The sequence below is a fragment of the Verticillium nonalfalfae genome (assembly GCF_003724135.2).
Source record: "Verticillium nonalfalfae strain VnAa140/NRRL 66861 chromosome Unknown scaffold_71, whole genome shotgun sequence".
NCBI lineage: Eukaryota > Fungi > Ascomycota > Sordariomycetes > Glomerellales > Plectosphaerellaceae > Verticillium > Verticillium nonalfalfae.
The window spans coordinates 118,563-144,733 of NW_021167296.1; the positions used below are offsets into that span (position 1 = coordinate 118,563).

Genomic DNA, 26,171 nt, shown 5'->3' on the forward strand with positions numbered 1-26,171 from the left:
TGGTAAGCAGCTGACGGCTTCAAGAAGGGGCTGGCCATGTTCACTGCTGCTTTCGAGACGGTACATGCGTACACTTTATTTCTGTTCCCCCGTGTAGCAGGCAAACCATTTTGCCCTTTGTTTTTTCTACCCTCTTTTTTCCGGCGAGAGGCGAGGCGAACTTAATAAGTACTCTCAGCGTGTGCCTGAATGTTTAATCTGCGCATTGGGGCCGTCATCAAAGAAGCTGGTCACAATCACAAGTCAGTGTCTCAAAGCTCACAGCCGGAGGCGCCCGACGCACCAGACCCTCCGCCATTTCGGCCGAAATTGCAAAGAGGGGTCTCTTTTCCTCATCCAACGCGCCCTTTGTTCGACAACCTCGGACCCTGGCAAGCATTCGTCAAGCTAAGCTTTTTGACCGTCGCCCTACGGCCGGGAGCGCAGCAGGAAGCCGGCTGGGCGCGCAGCAGGAAGCCGGCTGGGCACCACAGGGCTACAGGAAGACCAGGGGCATCGGGGTTTGCTTGGATGGGTCAACGTGCCAGAATGCGTACGAGCGCGTGTCCAATTCCCAACCTCGGCCCCTTTGACGACTCGCCTCCTTCTAGCTTTGGCACTAGAACGGTAGCCACAATCTGGTGGCCACCCGGCGACTGGCAAATTGGCGCGCAGGGCGCGATCCGGATAAACGCCTCCTCGAATCGAGCTTGATTTCCGACCGTTGTCTGCCAAGCTATGCCGTTTCCTGCCAACTTCCGATGCGACGCCTGCCGAAGAGCCGTCCTGGTGCGGCTCTGCGTGGACACCATGTTGCGCCAGACCCTGCTCAGGCGCATCTCATGTTGGCCGTGACTGGTCAGTACGTAAACCTTCTCCACGATTGCAGACCCTATTACGAGCATGTTCGTTTGGCTATCGCCCGAGGGCCCTTGGGTGGCCCAGCACGGCGACGGTTGGCCACCACACCACTGCTGTCTGGCGCAAGTATCCTGGGGCTCGATGCCAGGAATGCCGTTGTAGCCGGATAGAGCCGCACTGGGTTTCCCACAAAGGAAGGTCGTTATCAAGAATGTGGATGCGCGCGTACACGACCTCGTGGTCGGGAACTTCCAGGTCTGGTTTGGGATCAGCGCACTCCAAAGTCTCCATTGTGTGCGCGATGGCCGCACAGATGCGACGTTCACAGGCATCTTCGCGTGAGCTTGGGTCTCCATCTTTGTACGCCCTTATCTTGGATCCATGGACTCGGGTAGCCTGCTGGAGTAGTAGTTCCAGACCCCTTGACGAATTGACGAGACGAATAGCAAGCCGGCGAGCGCTCGACATGTGCAGGTGAGACGAGACTTATCATCTGGAGGTACGGGGACCCCTCGTCGGACAAGGGCGCCCCTCCCATGTCCAGTTCCTACCCGACTATCCACCCCGCAAACGACTAGACACTGATGTCTCATGGACCGATACCGCGTGAGGAAGGTGAGTGTCGAGAGGGACGGCGCCACGTTGCCTGGGGTGGTGTGCTACCGAGTCTGTCCCTCTGGAGATAAATATGATGGCCGCCCATTATCGATGCGAACATGTTTCTCGCCTTGAAGTCTTGTCCCTCCAGCCCACCTGGCATTGTATCCAGCTTCCCGAGGATCTGTTTCAGACGCCTACAAAATGTCTGTCGAGAAGGACACCGTGAACGCGTCCTCCGCTGTTGACGGCATCGGTGCGCCAACTCCCTTGGACGAGAAGAATACGACTGTCGACAATGTGTCGACCAAGCTCGCCGACGATGAGGAACACCACGAGGAGGACCTCTATGTGCCCCTCAAGATGGATGCCGATCTCCCTCCCGAAGGCAACCCCCTCACCATCCGTGCCGTCGTCGTCGGTTGCATTCTCGGATCGCTTGTCAACGCATCCAATGTGTACCTAGGTAGGTCAAAGTCTCTCAACTACAACCCTCAACAACTGTTGACTTTCCTGTCAAGGTCTCAAGACCGGCTTCACCTTCCTCGCCAGCATGTTCGGCGCCCTTTTCGGTTACGGCATCCTTAGACTCATGTCGCGGACCAACATCCCCATCATCGGTGGCTACTTTGGTCCTCAGGAGAACAGTATCGTCCAGGCTGCTGCCACTGGTGCTGGTGGCTTCGCCGGCATTTTCGTGGCTGGCATTCCCGCCATGTACCGTCTTGGTCTGCTCAGCGACTCGCCCAAGAACGACATTGGCAAGATTTTCACACTGACCATCTCTTGTGCCTTCTTCGGTATCTTCTTCGTTACCCCCTTGCGCAAGTTCTTCGTCATTCGCGTTGCGCGCGAACTGCGCCTGATGTTTCCGACCGCGACCGCCGCGGCGCTGACCATCCGTTCTATGCACGCCGGCCTTTCGGGAGCTCAGGAGGCTTTCAGCAAGCTCAAGGCTGTGTCGACGGCGTTTGTCGTCTGCATCGTCCACCGCGTCGTCTCGTACTATGCCGTCGGCATTCTGTACGATTGGCACTTCTTCACCTGGATCCATATTTGGAGCGGCTATTCTTCGTGGGCCCTGAACATTGAGTCCTGGGGATGGTACTTTGAGTGGACCACTGCCTTCATCGGTTCCGGTATGCTCATCGGTCTCAACTCTGCCCTGTCCATGTTTGCCGGTTCCGTTCTCGCATGGGGTGTCATCGGACCTGCTCTCGTCCACTACGGCGAGTGCATCGGCAAGGACGTCTCCGACGGCGACCCGAAGTGGGATGGTCTGTACAGCTTCTACTCTCTGGCCAACATCGGCAAGGGCCCCTCGTCTCCCCGGTACTGGCTGCTGTGGCCCGGTGTCATGATCATGGTGTGCGCCTCCATGGCTGAGCTGGCCGTGCACTGGAGGATCATCTCGTACGGCGTCAAGGCCCTCTGGTCTTCTTCGTGCGCCTCAATCCACTCGATGGCCGAGAAGCGGGGCAAGCGCATCGAATTCTTCGCCAAGCGTGCCGACGCATACAGCACGTCGTCGGAGCAAGACGTCGTCAAGGACCCTTCGCCGCCTGAGGATCAGGTCCCCATGTGGATGTGGACGTCTGGTCTGCTGGCCTCGATCGTTCTCGCCATTGTCCTCATGGCCGTCGAGTGGAAGATCCACGTTGGCCTGACCATCCTGGCGCTGGTGCTGGCGTTCCTCTTCTCTTTCTTGGCCATCCAGATTGGTGCCGTGACTGACCAGACGCCTTTGACGGCAGCCGCCAAGGCCTCGCAGCTTGTCATCGGTGGTGCCACCTCGGGCATGGGATACGGCGTGCAGCACGCGCAGCGCGTCAACCTCGTGGCCGGTGGTCTCGCCTCGGGTGCCGCTGACGTGTCAACGGCCCTGACCTCCGACTTCCGCACCGGTTTCCTGCTCGGCACTCCTCCCATCAAGCAGTTCATCGCTCAGGCCATCGGCACCTTTGTCTCAGTCTGGCTCGCCCCGGGTCTGTTCATCCTCTTCACCACTGCCTACCCCTGCATCATCAACCCGGATATCGATGGCGGCCACTGCGCCTTCGGCGCCCCCTCTGTCGGCGCCTGGGCTGCCGTTGCGCAGGTCGTCACCGAGCCCAATGTCAGCATCCCGCTGTCGTCCGGCATCTTCTCCATCGTCATGGGTGTCCTCTCCATCATCCAGGTAGTCCTCCGCCGCCACTACCTCGTCGGCGAGCGTGAGAAGTACCGCGAGTACCTCCCCAACTGGGGCGCCATTGCTCTGTCGTTTGTCATTCCCGGCCCCGTCTTCACCAACGCCGCTCTCCTCGGTGCCATCATCTCGGCCGTCTGGCGCAAGTGGAAGCCCGTCAGCTTTGAGATTTACGCCTACGCCATTGCTGCCGGTATGATTGCCGGTGAGGGCATGGGCGGTGTCGTCGGCGCCGTTCTGCAGCTCGCCGGTGTCTCGGGAGATATCAAGGGCACCATGGTCGGATGCCCGATGAACTCATGCTAAGTCGTGTCTTCATTCTTTCTTCGGGGGCATGACGATAGTTTTCATGAGACACGAGGGGGCAGAAGCACTCTACGGTAATGAGGAGGTGGATAGTCTTTAGGAGCGAGTATTTAGGCAGCAGCCAAATCAATCACTTTTTACTGAATTACGGATCCTACTCAGCATTATGACTATGTGGTGTGTGGATCGGATGATATGATTTTGTTCCTACTTGCTGACATGTAGTCCTGGATAGGCACCGAGATTGAGTCACCGAAGTGCATTTTAAGTGCTTACATTTTTTACAGGGGAGGAGGGGTTCTCGGAGCAAATGGAGGATTCCGATCCCGGGTGTCGGTCGCCGTGAGGATGTTGGGACACAAGTCCTTCAGTGCTCTCGATCTTGTTGGGTTTACCGCTGCTGATGGGCGACGTTTCGGTCGCAGTTGAGGGTGCCGCATGCGGTTGCGCTGAAGCTAGTAGTCTCCGTCTCCCGCGTCGGTCTCCTCGTCGCCTCGTCGTGAGAACAGTGGGGTTCCCAATCGCGCGCTGTTGACCGAATGCGCCAGCAGCTTGATCCCTGGCCGCCCACCACCCACTTCATGGCAGTATGACATTGCCGGGGCGCGGGCGCAGGGGGGACAACCATCGATTGAAGATGACAGGTCACTACACGAAAGAAGGAGGGCACCAGTGTAACCTGCAAGCTGCAGTCAAGCAAGCGGTCAGTGGCATTACGAGAGCCCAGGTCCTATTTCGAGAGACGGACGGCGGTCGGTCCCTTGAAGAGATGCGTCAGCAGGCTCTACTCCGTCCGACTGCGACCGGTGCCGTGCGACGATGGACGTTCTCAAGACTGAGGCCCGCGTTGGCGGTGAGGAGGTTGGTTGACAGCGATTGCAACGTTGCGCCTGATTCATTTGGGACACGAGTCGGGAGTGGGCGGCGCGGCGCTATTCGGAGACATTGAGCCATTGCTTTCGTCTAGGCACGGCGGGCGACAGCACAGCATGCATCTTGGATACTCTGTTCGGCGGCCTCGTTTCCCCTGGCAAGGGGACGACGTGTCAAGGTGCAGACCAGAACAGGTAAGACATGATCACGAAGGCTCTAGAAAAGTAGCTGTAAAGAGAGGCGGGAAGAGGGGTACACGGGACAGCCAAGGCGCAGGGATCGGAGCTTCGGCACCTGGTCCAAGTGCCGCGCCCAGCATGGCTTGTGGATGAGGGGAGGGGAGGGAGGTCACCAGTCACCAGTGGCCTTGAGGAACAGTGATGAGGGATCCTACGCGCCCCCCCCCCCCATGGGTCTGCCGGGCGATCAATCCTGCAGCCCAGCCGCCAGGCAGCCTCCCGCGGTGCCGATGCCCGATTGCAGCTTTGTTCACCTACTCTCTGCTGCTCGTTCGGGCCTGCTCTTGCGCGTAGCCAGGAACCAGGTACCATGGGAGCTGAAAATACTGATGCTTTCGTTTGTTGGAGGCGGGGCCACTGGGTCGGAGGAGAAGGGGGCACAAACTTCTCGAACACAAGAGTCGTGTCTTGCAAATACTGTATGCCCGAGACATGGCCCCTCGTGGTGGTGGACGGGAGCAGCAGCCAGCACCTCTTGTTCGCACTCCACCAGGAACCCGGCCTCCCCGATTTCTCGCCATCGAACGTCTGAAGAGACCCTGCGTCGGCCGAAATACGAACAGATCTGCGGTCACGAACCACCCCGACCTCCAAGTCGGCGGCGATCGACGCAAGCCCACAGGAGAGAAAGGTCTCCGCTGATGCTCGTCGTCCTTGCGCTCGCCATTCGCCGCACGCAACGATCGGATTCTTTGCTGCCGCCCTTGTTGGCGGGGTTGGTCGGAGGGTTCACAGGCTGAGGCGGAGCGCAACAACTACACTCGATCGACGGTCGCGGCTGGAGGGGTATACGAGCGTCGTGCTACGTCATGGTCATGATCATCACTGGTGGTTGGGGTTTTTTTTTTTTTTGGAACCGACAATCGTTCATCATGGTAATGCAGTCGGGTAGTCTCTCTCAGAGGGAGTGCTCATGGCAAAGATGAACATGGGACATGTTTTGGTATATAACGCGTGGATCGTCCACGTTTGAAGCGTTCCTGGATTCTCCAAAACACCTGTTCCTATCCGGCATTCACTCCACATACGCATTAAGTTGCACGTTTATTTTAAATTACCTCCATCCGAAAGTACTCTCCAACACCAAAGACATCTACATCGTCACAATCACGATGCACGCCTCACTTCTCTCCCTCCTGCTGGCCCCCTTGGCCCTCGCCAGCCCCATCCTCTCCCGCGCTGACAAGCAGACCTGCTTCTCAACAACATCGGCCGTAAAGTCATGGGAGCTGAAGTCCTTCGACTTCCATGCCAACTACATCTTCTCGACCCCATCGCATCAGAACTCGTGGGGCTACGTTTCCTTCGTCCTAGAAAACGCCATTCTCGGCACCAAGACAAAATGCGAAGCCTCGAGCAGCAGCCTGAACGACTTTTTCTACGGCGATGTTGACTACCAGTGTGAGGCGCCAAAGGGAGACGTTCCCAAGGATGAGCCGAGATTGTCGCAGACCACGTTCCGCTTCGACCGCCCCGGCGGAGAGGTCCAGGTCGCGCAGAGGTGGTATTGCTTCGACGACCCGCAGTACCCGTAAGTTTGGCCCCGCCACGTTTGGTTGTGTATAGTGATCACCTCATGCTGACACGTACAGGTCGACGATCACGGCGAAGGGCGGAGAGAGTGTGAAGCTCGACTGTGAGGAGACGTATACCGAGAACAGTAACTGGACCATTGGGGAGATCTACTCGCAGAGGGACATCACGTGTGGCATTGTTGACCTGACGGTGCCGGTGAAGGAGATTTCAGCCGTGGCTTGAGGGGCTTAGTTATGTCAAAGCATGTTAGTAATGTCATTTCAGCGGTACATTTAAATTATTACGCTTCGGATACTTCTCGTTACTCCTTGCTGTATGCTGCCATCTTCACCGTCGAAACCAGCTCTGGAACGTATTTAGCACTTGTAAGCCGAATCAGTCGATGGTAGCTGCATCATACATACTGTCATGCGTCGCACGCGCCTGAATTACGTACCAAAGATAACCCATAAGTTGATTAGGTACAACGATGAGAGAACCGTACCTTGACTAGCATGTGGCAGACAACATTGCACTAGCCATGAACTTCATCCGTCAGCCCATATATGGCCACGAACATGGACTGCCGCATCTCGCCACCGGAGACCGTTGCCTACCAGCACACCAGGCCTCATTACTCGCCCCCACAGCCTGAATCGTAACATATTTAGGCGAACTTGCCACACTTCACGCTCAGCAAACAAAAAACAAAAGTGTGGAAGAGCTCGATAAACTTGTGAAAGGGGTAGAGGTCAACACGGGCAAACAAGCCAGCGTATCCTGCCGTTACCACCGACACCAACTGTTTCGCTCTCCAGCTTGACCAAAGGCAAGTCATTGAATACACGCGAATGAGGGCGCTCTTCTATGCGTCATTCAGATGACAATCTCTTGCCTGCTATCTTGGCCCAAGTGGCAAGCTCCGAGCGCTTCCCTGCAGCAACAACATGCCGTGACGGAGCCGGACTGGGCAATTCCTTCTGCGCCATAAAAAATATCACATGCACAATCTATGTCTCATGTAACAAGACGCGTCATCGTATGCCGGGCAGGATCCCCGAGAACTAGGTGTGCGAAGGGAGGTAGTCCACATCACGATGGATTCTCTTCTTCTTCTTACAAGCCCATCCTGAATGCTATCGTGTGCTTCATGTCGTAAAGAAACCAAAGCTCATCTACAGCCGCACTCTCCGTATACAACCTACCAAAATGACCGATTTCAGGCAATCTATCCACCATTGTGAAGCTATGACAGGAATGAAGCACGGTCCTAATGATTATCGACAATCATAGACCCGGCAACCCGTGTTGAAAATTTGAACAAGAGCTGACACCATAGCAGTAGTGGCCTGAGGAAGGAGGCTGATTTTAAGGCCTTGGCAAAACGCCTTTGCGGATAAAACCGCCTTCGATGGATGCATTCAGTGGCCTGTTCGGTCATGGTGCTGGAAAGCAACCCGATGGCGCGTTTTCCGAGTCGTTTAAATGTGAAAGGACCATGCACCGATCGATAGCCGAGCTTGGAAACCCCCGCTGGATAAGCTGGCTTTCTTTCAATTATTGCTAATCTGGCCATTCCGAAGTGCACTTATCTTGGGTGTTACGTTGTAGCAACGTGAGAGCTTTGTGGTAATGTGCCATAGAAACGGCGTACTTCGCATAAGACGGTTCGTGGTTTGCCATTCGGTTGATGAATCGCTGAAGCGAAGTACAACCAGCAATTGAATAAATTGGCTACTACATGTATGGCTCTTCCTTAAGCCCGGCCATCAGAAGGTCCCGGTGGAGGCGTTACTTGGCTATGGATACTCTTCGCCCGGTCTCCGACAATGCCCGACTATGTACAGGCTCCCTAGTTTCTTCCCTCCCCACGGGGACCGGTTTAACCCCATCAATGAACCCCATGGGACAAGAATGAGCGCGAAACCGGATTCCTTCCTCATTGGATATCATGGAGCGGCTTTCTGCCCGACGTCTGCAGGACGGTATGCGGGGAAATTCGCTGATGTTCTTGGCCTCATCCTGGCTCCTTGGCACATGAGTCTGGTCGACACGACACTCTAATCAAGTTAAGCTTGTTTTCACCCTGAGCTGACCATTGAGCACATGCAGACCAAGCTTAGTTGGTGGCTAGTTCTTGTCGATCAGTTACTCCTCGCTGGCGAGAGAGTTGGCGTGGAATCAACAAGTAATGCGCGAAGGAAGTCCCCGTAACAGGTCTCGTCGATAAACCCCTCACGCATGTAGTTGTGATCGTCAAAAAAACGGCGAGGACGATGCAGTTGGCGCACACGCAGTGCAACCAGCCTCGCGTTAGTCTTGGGATCCCCACACTGCATCCCGAAAAGATACGATGGTGCAATAAGCAAACAGTCGGCCTGGAGGATCCCTTGGCATGACATGATGATCATCGAGGACCGGGGAAGATTTCAGAAGGCCAATATTTCAGACCTATAAAGGAAAAGCTGCTGGCACCCTTTCCTTGGTCGCAGTTCTCCGCTGATAGCAGGTCATTGTCATTTGTTCCACCATGTCTCCGACGATCCAGCCCGCAAAGTCCGGAGATGGCGCTGTGCTATCGCCCATCCACACCGAAGATGTCCTGAAGAGTGAAGTCGAAGAACGTCGGGACTACTCCGGCGCCCGCGAGAAAACCGACCCCCGCGAGATCGCACTTGTCCGCAAACTGGACTGGTGGATCATGCCTATTCTTTGGCTGATGTATTGGTTGAACTATCTTGTACGAGCACAATGTCGTCGCAGTACTCGACCCATGTAGGAAGTTGAAACTAATATCTAACACTAGGATCGAAACGCCATTGCCCTTGCGAAACTCAACACTCTGGAGAAAGACCTAAACCTCACAGGATCACAGTACCAAACATGCGTGTCCATCCTGTTCGTCGGTTACGTCATCGTCGGCATCCCAGCCAACATGGTGGTCACCCGAATTAGGCCCAGCATATGGATGGCCTCATGCATGACTGTGTGGGCCATCATCAGCGGGCTCACGGCGATTAGTCGCAACTACACCGGCCTGCTGCTGACCCGTTTCTTCTTGGGTATCACCGAAGCTCCTTACTACCCAGGTGCCCTCTACATCCTGGCAACCTTTTACACACGAAAAGAATTAGCCACGCGCATTTCAATTCTTTACACCGGCAATATCCTTGCGACAGCATTTGCTGGTCTGATTGCGTTGGGCATCTTTGAGATGCACGGCATGGTAAGCAGAACTCTTGATTGGGATTTGAAAGATCGCTAACATTCTGGAGGCTGGCATCTCGGGATGGCAATGGCTCTTCATTATACAAGGCGCTGCCACGCTCATCGTCGCTCTCGCGGCCTTCTTCATCCTTCCTGACGAGCCCCTCACCACGAAATGGCTGACACCAGAGGAGCGTAAGCTAGCCCATGAAAGAACCCAAGAGGATACTGTGGCAAACCAGGGCCAGACTACAACCTGGTCAGGCATTCTGGATGCTGCCAAGGATCCAAAGGTCTGGCTGTTTGTGGCTATGCAGCACGGCCATCTCGGAGCAAACGGATTCAAGAACTTTTTCCCCACTGCCATTCGCACACTTGGATTCAACCAAACGATTACCCTTGTTCTTACGTGCCCGCCGTATCTCATTGCTGGCTTTGTCTCGATTGCTTGGTCATGGTCATCTGGTAGATTCAATGAACGCACATGGTGAGCTAAGTTGCTGTCTAAGTCTCCTGTTGCCTTGCTGACCTTGACAGGCATATCACCATAGGAAAGGCGATCGCTGTATTTGGGTTTGTCTTAGGGTGTGCAACCCTCAACACCGGCGCCCGGTATTGTATGAGCCCCTCCGTGCTAGCTCTCTTCATACGAGCTCCTAAACAACTACCTTCTCGTCCACATTCATGGACTATATTTATTACCGTGGAAAAAAAGGCTAATCCGTCGCATTAGTTGCCATGTGCGTCTTCTCCGTGGGTACCTACTCCTGCAACTCGATTATCCTCGGATGGGTGTCGGCAACTTGTTCGCAAACAAGAGAAAAGAAGGCTTGTTCTCTTGCCATCGTGAACTGCTTGGCTGTCGCAAGTTTCATTTGGACGCCGTACCTATGGCCTGAGTCTGACGAGCCTCGTTACACGATGGCCATGTCGACGAGTGCTGCTCTAAGCATTCTGGTGGCAGCTGGCGCGTGGGGCATGCGGTACTGGCTGAAGCAAGAGAACGAGAAGATCCGGCAGTCGGAAGATGAGACAACTGTTTTCTACGCCTACTGAATGAAAGGTCTTGACGACGCCTTGAGGCTCGATCTCGACACGGCTTGAGTCAATTCTGGACGAGACGTATCAGGTGTCGAGCTCAAAATTGATAACGTTTGCAAACTAACTGTCCAAATTTGAAGTATTCGATCGCTGCCCATTTCCTTGGCTGCGGTGAGCGAATGGATAAAAGCCAAATTGAACCGGTACCTCTCAAGTGACAGTCTCCTTGTACTCCCACGGTCTCTCAACGCGTCTCTGCTCTTCCTCAACTTCACGAAGTCGCGTCCTAACAGCCATCAGAGCTTTCCCCAGCCTGTTCTCCCCCCAATGCTTTCTTTGCGACATTGCATGCTTAGCCGTATACCCGATTCCCCAAACACGATCTCTGGATGCCGCTTCACAGAGTATTCTGTCGCCTGTAGCCAACAGCTTCCTCTGGAGATGGATGTTCTGAGTGAACTTGGCCAAGTTGCCAGCTTCGACGACCTGACTCTTCACCTCGTCCCATCGTGCTTCCGTAAAGCTGACGGTCAGCTTTGCCAGTCTCTTCTGTTCTTTTGGGCTGTCAGTTGCCATAATTCGACGCTGGCGATCGTGGTCGCTGAAGCGAGCTGCCTTGCAAAGCATCATAAATTGCTCGGCGCAATTGAATTTGATCATGGCAGGGATGCCAGATGTAGAATCGACGCTTCCCCCCACGTCAGGGGCCAAGCCATTGCCCACGAGATCTTGGATCACTGCGCGTGAGACTTCGAAAACGGAAGGATACCACTGGCAAAACTCGCCATGCAACGCATCAGGCATGTAGAAGAATAAAAAGTCCTCGCTTCCGGTGTCATTGGGCCTTTCGCCGACGACTGTTTGATTGGTCATATCGCGTATGAAGGGAGTGCGGCGAAGTTGTTGATACAAAGATGCACAAAGGAAGGATCTCCGAGGGGCAATATTGTGAGATAGGATACACTTTGAACTATCACATCGTTGCGACATGCATGAGCCGATAGGCGGAAGCTTGGTCACTCGTCAAAGCTTAATCCCGACAGGAGGATTCACCACACTAGCAGCCACGCAAGAAACAACATTCAAGGTTTTCTTTCAAAAAAGTGAAGGTGTACAAACAAGGGAATCATTAATTGACGCTACATCACATATACAGCTATCATAAAGGTCGTATCGCTTAAGCCAGAGGGGCGCAGCTGAAGGGGCTGCTGACAGTGCCATTGCGGAACTTGAGGTTCTGTGAAAGATTATAATTAGCATTTGAATCCCGACACACTCATCAGGGTGGGTGGCGAAAACTTACAATTTCCTCAATACTGGCGTAGGTACCGCAAACCAGCACGACGATACCAATGACAAACGCCAGGCCGTTACCCGCAGACTTGAGAAGGTTCTCCTTGGCGTTCCACTTGCCCTCCTTGATGAGCATGAACCACATGATAGCGGGGAAGTAGAAGGTGAAGCCGGAGATGAAGAGAGACGAGCTGATGGAGAGGAGCTCGGAGAAGAAGGGGATGGCCTCCGCGATGATCCACGCGATAATGGTGATGACGGTGATGAGCGCCAGCCAGGTGATCCAACCCATCTTGGTGTTGATGAAGCGGACGATGGAATCCTTGTACATGCGTCCATGAATGTAGCGACCAACGACGGTGGTGTTGATCGAGCCAGAAATGAAGATGACGGGAAGCGCGACGCCAAAGGCAATCTTGGAGACAGTGGGGCCGGCGGACAGAAGGGCCGGCGAGCGGACCTCCTGGCCCACGAAGGCGTAAATCAGGGCGCCGGTCAGAGTGTAAATGAAAATCTCAATAATGCCGAGAGCCCAGATCGACTTGACGTAGTCTTTGGGGGTGTGCATCTCGTCCATGAAGGAGAACTGGCAAACGGCGAAGCTGTAGGCGAACACAATGTTGGTGATGGCGATGAAGGCCTCGGCGAAGGTGATGCTCTCCTTGGGCCAGGCAGACCAGGCAGCCGTGGTGATGTCGCCGCGCTGGACACCGGTCGCGATGATGGTAATTCCAATGGCGAGGACGATCGATACGAAGTCGATGTAGCCGAGAATGGCTACCTCGGCGAACGAAGGTGGGACCGCAAGAATGAGGAGGATAATGGCCGAGACAACGCCGAACACCAGGGAGCAAGCGCCGTTGTCTGTCAGATTGAGAAAGGCAATGGTGCCCGTCAGACAGTGCGATCCGACGAGGAAAGTTAACTGCAGGACGAACATGGCACCGACGAGCTCGTAGCCGAAGCGACCCATGATGAGGCGACCAGCATCAGCATAGTGTGAGACGTGAGGGTACTTGAGCTTGACCTGACCAACTACGTAGCTGGTGTAGATAGCAACAAGACCGAGACCGACACAAAGAATGACACCAGCGACCATGCCGAGAGTTGCAAACGCAGAGGGGATGCTGAGACTGCCGAGGGCGATGGCTTCAACGATGAGGACAATGGTAAGGCGCTTCCAGCCGAGGCGGTGGAAATGCGCCGAGCCTTCGGCGGCTTTCTGCTTCTCCAGGTCGGCACGGTTGAGGTCGGTGACCTCGCCGACGACCTCGCCGAAGGGCGCGCCTCGGGAGAATTGAGGCGCGATGGCTTCCTCCTGTGCCATCTTTTCGCTGTCCTCGCCCTGCTTAACGTCTTGAGCCTTCTTCTCGTTGTTGGCCTCGGCGTAGCGCGATTGAACAATCTCGTCGTGGTCCATGTTGTCGATCAAGGGAGGATGAACGTGGAAGGTAGGAGTGCGGTGGTTCCGCGGCCGTATGTTGAGATAGGGCTCACGGGGGTATTATGAAGAAGGGTTGGTTGAAGAAGGACAAATGCAGCGATGAGTTGTTGGAAAGGAATGAACAACTGGATGAGAGGGACGAACGGGCTTTAGATATAGGTGGCAAACGCGGAGACCCCGGGGTGAGGCCGATTAGCACTACAGTCGTGGGTCAGGCCCAGGTCCATCGAGACCAGGTTTCACGCCTCACAGAACAGCATCCACAGATAAGAGTAAGCTTTGCTCAGTTGCCGGCACTGATGGCGATGGATGCGGGGGAGACGCAAGCCATCGTGGGTTCTCCGCAAAGTTGGCATGACCCCGAAGGCGAAAAAGGTAGTATTCTGCCCGTTATTCACCAGGGCACGAGGCAGACGCGTGCGTGCGATGTTTGGGGAAGCCATCATCATCTGATACAACTGGGGCCCTTGAACGAGGATGCAGAGTTTTGTGAGGGTAAAAGAAGGGTAAAAAAGGGGTAATAGTGTGGATATTGTGACATACGATAATAGTGTGTGGACGCAGTGAACGGACCAAATGGGGCGGATGCTCGTCGGGGGTGTGCTCATCAGCGTGGCCAAAGATACGTGCGTCTTTTTTTGTTGCTCAGGGTCGAGTCAGTATCCAAAATCCATGATCGGCGGCCTGAATCCTGGCACCAGATACCTTGAACAGCACTATCTGATCCCATTCCTGAGAATGGCTTGTCTTTTTTCCTTTGTGATGGATGTCGTCGGGCCAAGAAGTGAGGCTCTTCGCCATCAAACAGGGCCAAGGTGCGAGCTTCCCGATCAGGCTCACTTGGGGGCTTGGATCTTCGAACAGGTGCCCTCCCATAGGCTGCCCTGGATCTGTTCCGCCCCTAGTAACCAGTGCCGAAATCCCGTAAGGCTGTACGTAATTAGTGCCCCACGACTCCGAACCACTCCGACGCTGTCGATGCTTGGGGACTAGCTCTATTGGAGGTCTCACAATTCAGAAGCCTTCTAGAAGATTATGAACCACGGTTTTCCTCTTTCGTTGGTGCAAACCCTGCTGGTGTCGGACGCGTCGGGTACGGGGGGCTGGAGGGGCAAAAGAGGATCCCGCTCGCTGTCATGTCTGGGCGTCATCAGGTTGTACCACTCATGTCTCTCGCTTTTGCAATGTATGACATTCCGTCGGTCATACGTATTATGTCACTATCAAAGCTTGGGCAGAATCTTTTCCTTCTCCCGAACTGGCCATAACCTGAGCGACATCTCCGACGGCATGCCCGGAGACTACGGAGGTAGGACGGCGTAGCGCACCGGAGGCAACTGACCGCCTTAGCCGTGTCGCGGATGCGGTGACTTGACCAAGCAACATGCTGAATAAACAACAAACGCCACCAAGAATCGGCTGTTCTGGTCCGTCTTCCAGGCGACCGCTAGCAAGTCCGGTCTGACCCGACACAGGCGATGCGTAAAGCCCTTGTTGTTCCCGTGCCCAGCCTTGAATTCTCGTGCTGTACGCCAGCATGACTCGACCGGCCGGGAAAATGCTGCACGAAGCGGCTCAACAAAACAAAGTATGGTCATTGAGAGGCCATTCTGCAAAGCCGGACGGACCACATAATCTATGTCATGGTCCAGGCGACGCTCATTTCCTCGGCGGGACAGCGCCTTGCGCCCTTCCCGCGACATTGTCGCATCCTTGATGGAGTACGTTCAGCTAGCAACTTGAACCCTTGGCCGGCTTCTGTCAGGCGTCATCCAACTTCCCATGGACCAGGGTCGACAGTGAGAATGAGAGGGCAATCCACGGCAACAAGTTTGCCGGCCGGTGGCTGCACGCAGGTCCTGTTTGAGTCGGATCATGCATGGAAGCCACGTTATCCCTGGTCACAGCCTTGCATTGCATTCCATCGTCTTGTTCTCGATTCGGCGTGACTGTTGGTATCTGGCACCTGTTGACTCCGGGGAAGCGCCTTTCGCTTAATATTAAGTTCCGCCATAAGCACGCCCTCTTTCTCGTTACGTGAAGCCATATCCAAAGCTGTCTGGATTCGACTGCAAGAGTGGGACGATTGCACAAGGCAACGCGATCATTAGGTTTTCTGCCACAAGCAGGCTGCGCCTTTCGCGATTGCAACCGTCCAGGTTCACCGATCACGTCCCAGCCACACATTTGAGTAATCGCCTTTGAAAGTTGTCGACCTGGATATCCCGTCCAGCTGAGTACATCTTGCGCCAGGGACATCCGAGACTGACAGCGTCCTGGCTGCAGCGCATGATTGATTCATCCCCGTTATTAGCCGGGCTGCCCCTCTACAACACCGAGACTCTCGGGTGTGAGTAATTAATCACATGAACGCTCTTATTAAACCATCCTCGGCGTCTAGTAAAGAGATGCGCTCGTTGGATAATGTGAAGATTGACATGATCATCGCGGGAACCTAGGTATGATCCGATCTAATGCTCGCGGCTAGAAGCTCTCCAGGACACCTATGTGTCTAGAATCATTTATTACATTAACATCAGCTGCCTCCTTTCCGCAGACTGGCAAGGATGGTCTGGGCGGAGTCTGGACTTTTCGCAAAGTCTGCAGCACTTGGGGTATGGCTGTGGGCTGGCAGGCACCGAGAGCTCCGTGTCTGACACTGCGTTCACCCATAGTGAGTGGGCGTTGGCGACTCTCTTGCTTGCCCCATCGCAATGTTCAACTAGTTTGTTCATCTGCCTATAAATGAAAAGTCGAGCAACTGCTTGTGGTTCGTTCGGAAGCTTTTAGTGAAAAGAAAAATTACAAGATGATCTTGGGCGCTTATGAAGCACTGAAAGACGAGATGCGATTTAAAACGCGGATTCATAATCACCGGAAGCGACGAACCCAGCTGAAGGCTTCCGGGTTCCGGTCATCTCAGGCAAAGAGCCAAGCCGAGTTGGGTGCCACTTCCAGTCTGTTGCAAAATTGGCTCGCACGCGTACATGTAGATGGGCAATTCTGGAATCACTTGGGCCCCGCGTACGATGAAAACCCGAGCCACCTTGAATTAGTACATAGGTCAGTGTATGCCAGAAATGACTTCATGTCCCGATTAATTCTTGTTGCAGAACAGCGTCGAAGTGCACGACTTTGCGTAGAGTCAGCCCGCATGCTGGCTTAAGGATGATTTCCCCAGCCCATGATGTGCAGAGTGTACATTTCTTCGACTGACTGGCTCATGCCTGTCAAGTGAAGCGTGGTGCAGACTTATGCATCGCGTCTGCCACGGTTATCGTGTTGGAGACAGGTGTTTTCGCACAAGGAGTGTATGCTAATCGCCAGCTGACCAAGCTGTCGTATCGCTGCCTCAATCCGTCATCAAGTAGCGCTATCTTGTCGGCATATGATTGACCTCATCGTGGGGACGACCGCACATTTGATTCTTGCTAGTTCAAGTCTCGGGCACACACACCATTTGTGTGTGTGCGACAAGACTGGGAGCGGCGCTGGCAAGAGAAGACTCAGAACGTATTCAGGTCGGCCGCCCTGATTCGTGGTCTCCACCAAGTCATGAAGTGGTTACCTAGAACAGTAAAGTCGGGAAACAAACATGAGTCCGGGCGTGCGCAGTGACCGACTTGTGATGCTCAGACATTCGAGCTGCTTCGTCTTGAAAGGCTGTGTTTTTCTGCGGCAGACGTACCCCACCACTGTCCAGGCCCTGCTTACTCCGGCCTTGGCCTCCCCAGAACTCCTGTTGTTCTGCGACGTCATCTGAACTTTTGAAACCTACCACCCTCAATTGACCACCGAGCACTTGAAGAATTCTCCGGTGACACAAGCATCGGTTACCCATACAGGCTATGGGATCGCCCTCTCTACTCCGGATTCCCTACAGAAACAATACGTCCTGTCAAGGACATCAGACGGCACACCACCCTGATCTCTCTCTCAGCAATCTCCGACGCTCAGCCTTCATCTCATGGGTTCATGATACTTCAACCGGCCTTCTGTGCGAATAATAGTTGTTATCTTGATTTTGCCGCTGTTCCGAGTCGCCGCATTGTATCCACCTCGGGCCTTACCAGATATGGTGTTCTCTTTCGTCGACGGGCCCTGCCGTATGGCTCAGGCCAATCCCGTGATGGAGTCGCCTACCCTCCATGGTATGGTTATTATTCGCGAATTAGTCTCTTTCTTTGCTATGGAACCTCCCTGGCCCGGTGGTAGCCCCCAATGATGTCCGTGACGAATGGAGTGGACCACGACACTTGGGCCGAATTCCACGCCCGGCTTCAACTTGACATGTTTTAACCTACCCAAACATCTTGGTAGATATATGGCTATGGCCCCTTCACTCTACCCATCTTTCAATATTTTTCTCTGTTGTTCAAGATGGACTTTTCGCTTCCCAGTCTCGCATCCGGCGTATCAACGATTGCCTGCTAAGTCAGACTTCTACATTTCCTCCTAGAGCAGGACTCTTATCGCGGGCGATCTTCTCCATAATCCTTCTAATCACGATGGAATTCACCATCTCCAAATGCGTGGCCGAAGAGCTCTCCAAGTTATCCACAAAGTCAGCGGGAAGGAAAAGCGCGACTACAACGAACAAGATTATCGGACTTTTGCTTATTCTCTCTGTCTTCGGCGTCGGCCGAAAGATCCAGACGCAGTACTTCCCGCGAGAGGCTGTGGGGAACATGGACACCACTTATGAAGGGTCATGGGAAACGGCCCTAGACGACTTTGTTACGCCAGAGACTGCTCAAGCTCTTGAAAACGACGTCAAACTTCGGCGAAGCATTCTCGCCATGGTCGACTTCACTGCAGACATGTCTAATATTCTGGCGACCCGTTACGCGTCTCCTGAGCTGCACGAGGCAACCGAGATTCTGCGAGCCTACCGTATAAAAATGCTCCGTAGCGTTCCCGAAAGCGAAGCCGCCGCTATTGAGAAGCGCCAGCTGCCCTCACTCGGCAATCTATTTGGTGGCGGCGGAGATGCCGCCCCCGGAGCTGGAGGTATGATGGGCGGCCTGGGCAAACTTCTCTCCGGTGGCTTGGGCAACATTGGAAGTAGCCTCGCTGCAGATGCTTCCGGAGCGGGCCTCTTCTTGGGTATCGGTGTTGGGGCCGGCGCTGCTCAGGGACTCAACATCTCGACAGCCGAAAGGACATCACAGATCGCTGCCAAGGTGGCATCTGATAACAAGATGGAAGCAACGGGCTTAAACCCTACCATTCAGAATCTCGGCGTTGGCCTTACCTCGAGCCTGCTTGGCGCTGTCAATGTTTCATCCCTCACTTCTGGCATTGACGTGCAGCCACTCGTCATGTCACTTGCTCAGGGCCTTGGAAACGGCACTGTTGCTGGCCTCAATCTCAATCCCGCATCACCCATGTTGATGGTCAGCAATGAAACAAGCATTGCCAATATCGCCGGTACCCTTGGTTTCGGCTTGACGCAATCGGTCACCTCAAATATCGACACCAAAGCCATCATTGGCTCACTGAATAACCCCAATAACACGGCTGCCATCATGAAAAACCTTCCAGACGCCGCCGCCGGCATTGGCAGAGGTCTGGGAGAGGGTGCAGCCGTTGGCCTCGGCCTTCAGGCAAGTATGCCTGTTCCCATGCGCCAGATGCCCAACGGCGCAATCGACATTCTTGGTGTTTCGCAAACATTTACTAAGGAGCTGACGGCTAGCTTCTTGCAAAATGGTACAGCTTCAAAGCTAGCTGGCATGCTTGGCGGTTCCATGGGCATGCAGCCTCCTGCCAACAATACTGGTGGCATCCCCAGTACCATTTCCATCAACGGGCAGAATGTTGAGATCAGCCGTGTTGCCCAAGGTTTCGCCAGTGGACTACTGCAAGGTGCAGGCGACACCATCCAAGGCATGGGCGGCGTTCAAGCCCTGGTCGATTCTAGCTCCAACACGCAGACAGGAAACGCGCGCATGGGCGCCATGCCCCCTACAAAAGTTCAATTTGACGACGGCATAGGTGGTGCTGCAGCTGGCCTTGGAGCTGGCATCGGTGGCCAAGGTGTTTTGCTGGTTTCAATGCTCATCACCAACCCTACGGGCACCCCGGCGGTCCCTGCGCCTCCTTCAGCTGTACCAGCGCCTGGACTTCCAGCTCCAGACATGCAAGTCCCGGCTGCACCGGCTCCCGGCAATATGCCCTCCCTCCCGGCACGTTGGCGCAGGGGCCTCGGGCTAGCCTCCCGACAGGACCCCTCTGTCAATGTTGACACGTCAAAAGGCTTCAACCTGTCTGTCATCATAAATGCGCAGACCGTTTCATCAGCGGCTCAAGGGGGCATCGATGCCCTGACGTGCCAGGGCGTGGGCGGTGGCCTCGGCAACATCTTGCTTGGCTTACTCCGAAGCAAGACCATCTCGACAGGCTCTCTGAACAACGATAATACTACAGAAACAATCCGGCAGGTGATTCCCACGGGAATCATCAAGATCAAGAACGAGGGGAACACGTACGCTGTCGATGGCAGGGTCATTCGCGAAAGCTTCAGTAATAACATACTTGGCGCCGTCAATGGCATTGAGATTAATGGCATGAAGCTGGCCGCCTGGATTGCTTTCATTGTCATCCACAGTCAGTCTTCCAGATCCTGGTTATTCTTTTACATTGTTACTTACTTTTCCGTCACAGTCTTGTTCGCCATCATTGCCTTCGTCAATGTTTTACCCATCGCGCTCGGCCTCGAGAGCATGCGTAGCCTGTTGCATAGAGCCAACCTTCCTCATCTCCTGCCGAAGATTCCTAAGTGGAACAATATCTTGTGGTTATTTGTTATTGCCCCTTCAATTCTTATCGTTTTCGTTTTCGGTGTCGTCCTCTATGGTAACACGCGCCACTTCCGTACCGCTCATGGAGTAAGTTCCCGCCACCTCCTCAAGTCCTCTCACCTCAGCTGACATAAAGTAGATCATCAGTCTTATTACAACCCTCGTGGGAATTGCGGCCGTGGCGCTTCACATTCTTGTCATGGTCAGATCGCCGCCTCAGAGCATCGGCGAACGACTCCCTCAAGGCCTTCTCAGCCTCCCCAACGTCCGCAACATTGTCAATCAAGTTTTCCTTTTTTTAGCCGTGGCTTCCGCCATGACTGGCTTCGCAGACCTCAGCTCCGTTGCACTTTGCCTGACGCAGATCATTCCCTTCGACATTGCGCTTAGTGTAGGCTTCGGCTTATCGACGCCATTTGCTCTAGGGTCCTCCACCATCGGTCTTGAAGCGTACCTGACCTTCCGCGAGGCTCGGATGAAGAAGAAAGCCTTGAAGAATGGCAGCAAGAACGAGGAAGTTGTTATTGTGAAGCTTGCCAGTGACGGATCTGAGATGATTTAAGTTTTGCTACGATGTCATGATGTTATGTATCCTATGGAGATTTTGGTACCCAAGGCTGGGATGTGGCGTCGTTCGTGGAATCTTTGGCTGCGATGCCACTGAGTGGCCGCTGTACTCTCTTTATTATACCCAATGCTGTCTGGATACTTAAACCCTTGCTACTGATAGTGATCTTTCGGAGAACCTGCGTTCTTTATTTTCGTGTCGATGGTTAATTTGGGCCTGCAATATAGTCAGCTGTCAAACGAAGAAATCAAATTTCTCCTCACTGGAGATCCCTTCAACTCGATCTAGCATCGCTACATCAAGATCATGTCGATCTCGGAATGTCTTCACGAATAGCCGGCTTGACTGACACGTTGCTTTCATCGCTTCCGTGGCGAATCCGGCAGGGATCGCTGAACTTTGGCTCCAACCATGGTACCCAGCCGGTCGCCGAGTGAGGGATGGCCAATGGCACGAACGATTCCGAGCTTGGCTGCCCAGATGCGATGTCGCCGTGGCTTTGAAAAGCCTATGGTGCTAAAGACCTCCGTTTTCCGAAAAAGGAACGCTGGTTGGCAGGAAGTTCCGATCGCACGGCCTTTGGTCTGGAGTCGCGTGATGTGTAACACAGTCCGCAGCACGCCAACAAAGGCCCGATATTTCTGATTGACCAAGACCCTTGATGCTATGAACGTTCCTCCAACAATCAAACTTGGTCCAATCAGCTATATTAAAGATGCGCTCTCGCAGGCTTAGTATCCACGTGCCCAGATTCGCCCTTGAGCAGCTCACCTCATGTGAGGAACTCATTTGCTGATCTCCTTCGTTCAGATCACAATGCTTTCTGTTCTACACCCTTGGCCGCAACGAGGAATCTAGGAGCCATTTGGGAATACGGCAGTGGTTCCGAGGTTGGATCTGCCCCCATCTCTGAAGGCCCCGGCAGCGAAAGGACCCCATCCCAAAGATGAAAGGCCCCCGTGCAGAAGGCCCCCAACCATTGTGCGCTTCTTCAAAAAATTGACCAACCTTGAATACGATCTTGGATCAACATGTTGATCACTATAAGATGACTGCGAATGCCAGCTTGTAACACGATATCCCTCAGCACCTACTCATTCGATTCAAACGCTTTCGAGGATATACAGCCATGAAATACACGATCTCAGCCTTGGCCTTTGCGGCCCTTTCCCAGGGCCATGCTATTTTCCAGGTAAGATTCGTGTGTCTCATTTCACTAGTCATCACTTGATTCTGATGCGTACCCAGGTTGTCTCCGTCAACGGTGTTGAGGCCCCTCCCCTTTCCGGACTCCGAGCTCCCGGCATCAACAATCCAGTTGAGGATGTCAGCTCAAATGATCTGACTTGCGGCCTCGTCACGCATACTTCAACCAATGTGATTGAAGTTGAGGCTGGCGATGAGATCGGCGCTTGGTATCAACACATCCTTGGCGGCGAACAATACCCTGGAGACGTTGACAACCCGATTGCCGCATCGCATAAGGGACCTATCACTGCATGGCTCGCAAAGGTCGATGACGCTGCGACGTCGTCCCACGCCAACCTTGAGTGGTTCAAGATTGCCGAGGACGGTTTTGACAACACGAGGGGCATTTGGGGCGTCGACAACCTGCTACAGCAGGATGGATGGACGTACTTTGACATTCCGGAATGCATCGCACCCGGGGACTACCTTTTGCGCGTCGAGCTTTTGGCCCTTCATTCTGCTTATGTTCCCAAGGGCTCGCAGTTTTACACTTCATGTGTCAACTTGAGAGTCACCCGCGGAGGAAACTTTGCACCAGCAGAGACATTTGCTATCCCGGGTGTTTATGAGGCGAACGACCCGGCAATCACCATCATGATCTACGGCAACACGGGGAAGCCGGACAACAATCTGAAGCCATACACGCCTGCTGGCCCGAGGCCCATTACTTGCTGAGAGGGTTCCTGATCCTGAGGAAAGCTGTCTACATGTACTTCTCCACACCATGTTGGCGATACCCACGAGCCCCTCCTTGTTCGGCGGGGTAGGACACGATTCGGTTGGAACAGGCCACATTCGTCCTAGCCGCAGGCTCAACAAGCGTGGGGGGGGGGGGGGGGGGCCAGGGGAGGTAAAAGGCCGCACCTTAAGGCAATTGAACACGTGAAATGAAGACCAACAATTTCCACCATGACATGGATCACCTCGTGTTGATCTTCCAGCCCCATTGATCGATCGCCGGAGTGGAAGCTTTTGTCTCACACCTCGTGCTCGCTGTCCTCCCCCACTGACTTTGCTGTGTGCGCGCTTGTCTCATCTCGGCCCAGCCATCTTGATTAGCGTTCCTTTTGCTCCTCAGCCATCTCGCCATGTCCAGTCCGATCCCGCAAGCCACTGCGGCCCATCCGGATGTCCTCGACGTTGACGAAGCCGCGATCCGCGGCGACGACGCCGACTCGGCGGTAGGTTCGGTCGCCAGTTCTACCACGTCAATCAATTCGAGCATTCTCCGATATCGTCAGGAGAACGGCCGAACGTATCACGCCTACAAGGATGGCGCCTATCCTATGCCCAACGACAATGACGAGCAGGAGCGCCTCGACCTCCAGCACCACCTGTTCCTCATGACTTTCGAGAACAAGCTGTACCTGTCGCCCGCCGGCCGCGGCGGCCACCAGATCCACAACGCTCTCGACGTCGGCACGGGCACGGGCGTCTGGGCCAACGACTTTGCGGACGAGTTCCCCTCGGCGTCGGTCGTCGGTGTCGATCTCAGCCCCATCCAGAGTCCCTTTGTCGCCCCCAATGTGAACTTTCTCGTCGATGACATTGAGGCGCCGTGGACGTTCCACAAGAAGTTTGACTTCATCTACAGCCGCATGATGACCGCTGCGCTCGCCGACTTCCCGGGCTTCTTCCAGAAGGCGTACGAGAACCTGACGCCCGGCGGATGGTTTGAGATTGCCGACATCTGCCCCATCACCAGCGACGACGGCACCCTGACGGAAGACACGTCCACTCACGCGTGGGTGACGCAGTTGCTGGAAGGCACGCGGAAGATTGGCCGGCCCTTTGACGGCGCTTTCGACTACAAGAAGCAGCTCGAGGCGCAGGGCTTCCAGAATGTGCAGCAGGTCGTCTTCAAGTGGCCCCAGAACACGTGGCCCAAGGATCCCAAGTACAAGGAGCTAGGTATGTCTACCCATCATCGACGCGATGCCCGACTACAAAGCATGGTTGAAAACGCAAGCTCACTTTCCTAGGCATGTGGAACCTTGAGAACATCACGTCCGGCCTTCATGGGTTGAGCGCTGCTGTGTATACCCGCGTTCTCGGCTGGTCGCACGAAGAGATGGAGGTCCTGCTGGCCAAGGTGCGCCGTGAGCTGAAGGACACCAGGATTCACTCCTACTGGCCGATGTAAGTGACTCTCTTGTCTTCAGATTTCACCTGCTGACATGAACCGCTCAGTTATGTCGTGTATGGCCAGAAGCCCGAGAGTAAGAAGGATGAGAGCGAGGAGGCTGAGGGTAGTGCCTAGGCCTAGGCTATTCTGCATGACTGCTGTGTGGGAGTTGGTGCTGTCAGGGTGCTTATTCTGTAAGAGCACTGCGACTTTCTTCAAGCCGCTGTCCAATAGATTGCTTGTGTAGTGTTTCCCCGTAGTTCGCGGTCATGGATGATGCCGTTGTTTGTTCCATGTGTCTGGATGGCCGTACAGTCGGCGATGCGCAAGGTCTGACTGATACTCGGTCATGGACCTTTGTATGGCCATGGGTACGTTGTCCGATCTGTTTTCCGTGAAAAACAAGTAAACGAAGAGAGCGATAGAGCCGCGTTTCTTGTCCGATAGACAGACCCCCTCTAATACTTGTGTGCGCGCCAAGACGAGCCGTGTCCGAGGTCCGAGACGCCACATCTGGACAGTCCGAATGCGAAATCTTGAGCGAAGATATGACAAGACCTAGCATGGTGGATAGACAACACTGTAGAATCAAGTCACATCGCAATCAATCCATTCCTGAACTCGAGTTTTGCTGATGTGTTCTCTCAAGAGTGGCGCCAGCCAAGGCGCTACCCGGACTCGAGCAGAAAGATCGTGGCCCGATCGGCGGTCCGTTACAATGAATGCGGCCATTAGGTAAGGACAAAACAGCCCACCGCGGCGTCGTTCATAACGAGGGGTTTTCCGGGAGAGTAGGCGACATGTCATTGCATTCATCCTTCATCCTTCAATACGCCGTAGACCAACACTCTATCTTCAGTTCCATCCCAACGCCGCAGGAGTCAGAAGCCACAAGACGAACGACGCCTCCAGCATGGCCGCCTCCCCAGACCTCCGCATCGACCCCATCACGAGCGCCGACGACGTCCCGGAAGCGCACCAAGTCGTCACCAACGCGTTCGCCAAGCAGGCCGGCGACGAGATCTGGGTGCACTTCAACCCGGGCTGGGACACGCCGGCCGGGCAGGCGGCGGCGGCGGCGCGCATGGCGGCGCGCTTCCGCAAGACGACGCGCGATGCCGCCGGCGACCCGAACACCGTGTTCCTCAAGGCGACGCTGCCGGACCCGGACGGCGGGGACGGACAGCGGCGCATCGTCGGCGTCGCCATCTGGGTGCAGCTGTCCATGGTCGAGGGCCGCGGCGACAAGCCGGTCGAGGACCTCCGGGCGACGGCCGACCTCGAGGCGCTGTACCCGGGCGACGCGCGCGCGCAGCGGTACTGCGTCGAGGTCGAGCGGGGGCTGCACAGGCGGCGCGCCGAGGTCGTCAGGGCCAAGGCGGACGAGGCGCAGCCGGCCGTCATGGTGCTGGACCTGTGCGCCGTCGAGATGGGGTTCCAGCGGAGGGGCATCGCGCAGAAGCTCGTGCGGTGGGGGCTTGAGGAGGCAGAGAGGAGGGGGGGTCTCGAGGCGCTGACGGAGGCGTCGGCCATGGGACGCGGGGCCTATGTGAAGCTTGGGTTCCGGCAGGAGGGGCCCGAAATTGACTACGGCGTGAGCGACGAGTTCAAGGACTGGAAGAAGCCGTCGAACATTTTCATGAGGACGGGTGGTGAGGGGGCTTGATGGAGCCAGAGATGAGACTTCAGGACGGGCGGGGTAGATCGTTTAGGGTGAAGATGTCGAGAATCAAGGGGATGAGATCAGGGGATGAGATCGGGGCACTCGAGCGCCCATGAAGATGAGCACGCGGCCTTCAGTGGATAGTTAAGAGACAACATAGCTTTGATGTGGGACTTTCCATAACCTCCGGCTGTGTGATGTGTTTGACAGTATTAGCAACA

General features: G+C 54.8%; 9 protein-coding genes across 9 annotated transcripts; 7 read left to right on the forward strand and 2 right to left on the reverse strand.

The window, feature by feature from the left end:
• Positions 1-1,641: 1,641 nt before the first annotated feature.
• Positions 1,642-3,931, forward strand: D7B24_008258 (uncharacterized protein; the record flags this gene model as incomplete). Its single annotated transcript, XM_028642350.1, has 2 exons — positions 1,642-1,903; positions 1,959-3,931. 2 exons carry the CDS (start codon positions 1,642-1,644, stop codon positions 3,929-3,931), a joined length of 2,235 nt encoding a protein of 744 aa, XP_028493889.1.
• A 2,224-nt stretch (positions 3,932-6,155) lies between these two features.
• On the forward strand, positions 6,156-6,801 carry D7B24_008259 (uncharacterized protein; the record flags this gene model as incomplete). Its single annotated transcript, XM_028642351.1, has 2 exons — positions 6,156-6,574; positions 6,636-6,801. 2 exons carry the CDS (start codon positions 6,156-6,158, stop codon positions 6,799-6,801), a joined length of 585 nt encoding a protein of 194 aa, XP_028493890.1.
• A 2,287-nt stretch (positions 6,802-9,088) lies between these two features.
• On the forward strand, positions 9,089-10,821 carry D7B24_008260 (uncharacterized protein; the record flags this gene model as incomplete). The annotated part of the gene is made up of 6 exons (XM_028642352.1): positions 9,089-9,298; positions 9,365-9,784; positions 9,834-10,252; positions 10,317-10,338; positions 10,499-10,505; positions 10,730-10,821. 6 exons carry the CDS (start codon positions 9,089-9,091, stop codon positions 10,819-10,821), a joined length of 1,170 nt encoding a protein of 389 aa, XP_028493891.1.
• Positions 10,822-11,016: 195 nt separating this feature from the next.
• On the reverse strand, positions 11,017-11,679 carry D7B24_008261 (uncharacterized protein; the record flags this gene model as incomplete). The annotated part of the gene is made up of 1 exon (XM_028642353.1): positions 11,017-11,679. The coding sequence occupies one exon, from the start codon at positions 11,677-11,679 to the stop codon at positions 11,017-11,019; it is 663 nt and encodes a 220-aa protein (XP_028493892.1).
• Positions 11,680-11,983: 304 nt separating this feature from the next.
• On the reverse strand, positions 11,984-13,519 carry D7B24_008262 (uncharacterized protein; the record flags this gene model as incomplete). Its single annotated transcript, XM_028642354.1, has 2 exons — positions 11,984-12,043; positions 12,110-13,519. The coding sequence occupies 2 exons, from the start codon at positions 13,517-13,519 to the stop codon at positions 11,984-11,986; spliced, it is 1,470 nt and encodes a 489-aa protein (XP_028493893.1).
• A 4,532-nt stretch (positions 13,520-18,051) lies between these two features.
• On the forward strand, positions 18,052-20,908 carry D7B24_008263 (uncharacterized protein; the record flags this gene model as incomplete). Its single annotated transcript, XM_028642355.1, has 3 exons — positions 18,052-20,152; positions 20,210-20,433; positions 20,486-20,908. The coding sequence occupies 3 exons, from the start codon at positions 18,052-18,054 to the stop codon at positions 20,906-20,908; spliced, it is 2,748 nt and encodes a 915-aa protein (XP_028493894.1).
• A 1,135-nt stretch (positions 20,909-22,043) lies between these two features.
• Positions 22,044-22,837, forward strand: D7B24_008264 (uncharacterized protein; the record flags this gene model as incomplete). The annotated part of the gene is made up of 2 exons (XM_028642356.1): positions 22,044-22,106; positions 22,163-22,837. 2 exons carry the CDS (start codon positions 22,044-22,046, stop codon positions 22,835-22,837), a joined length of 738 nt encoding a protein of 245 aa, XP_028493895.1.
• A 413-nt stretch (positions 22,838-23,250) lies between these two features.
• On the forward strand, positions 23,251-24,422 carry D7B24_008265 (uncharacterized protein; the record flags this gene model as incomplete). The annotated part of the gene is made up of 3 exons (XM_028642357.1): positions 23,251-24,073; positions 24,145-24,301; positions 24,353-24,422. 3 exons carry the CDS (start codon positions 23,251-23,253, stop codon positions 24,420-24,422), a joined length of 1,050 nt encoding a protein of 349 aa, XP_028493896.1.
• Positions 24,423-25,200: 778 nt separating this feature from the next.
• On the forward strand, positions 25,201-25,953 carry D7B24_008266 (uncharacterized protein; the record flags this gene model as incomplete). Its single annotated transcript, XM_028642358.1, has 1 exon — positions 25,201-25,953. One exon carries the CDS (start codon positions 25,201-25,203, stop codon positions 25,951-25,953), a length of 753 nt encoding a protein of 250 aa, XP_028493897.1.
• Positions 25,954-26,171: the final 218 nt, after the last annotated feature.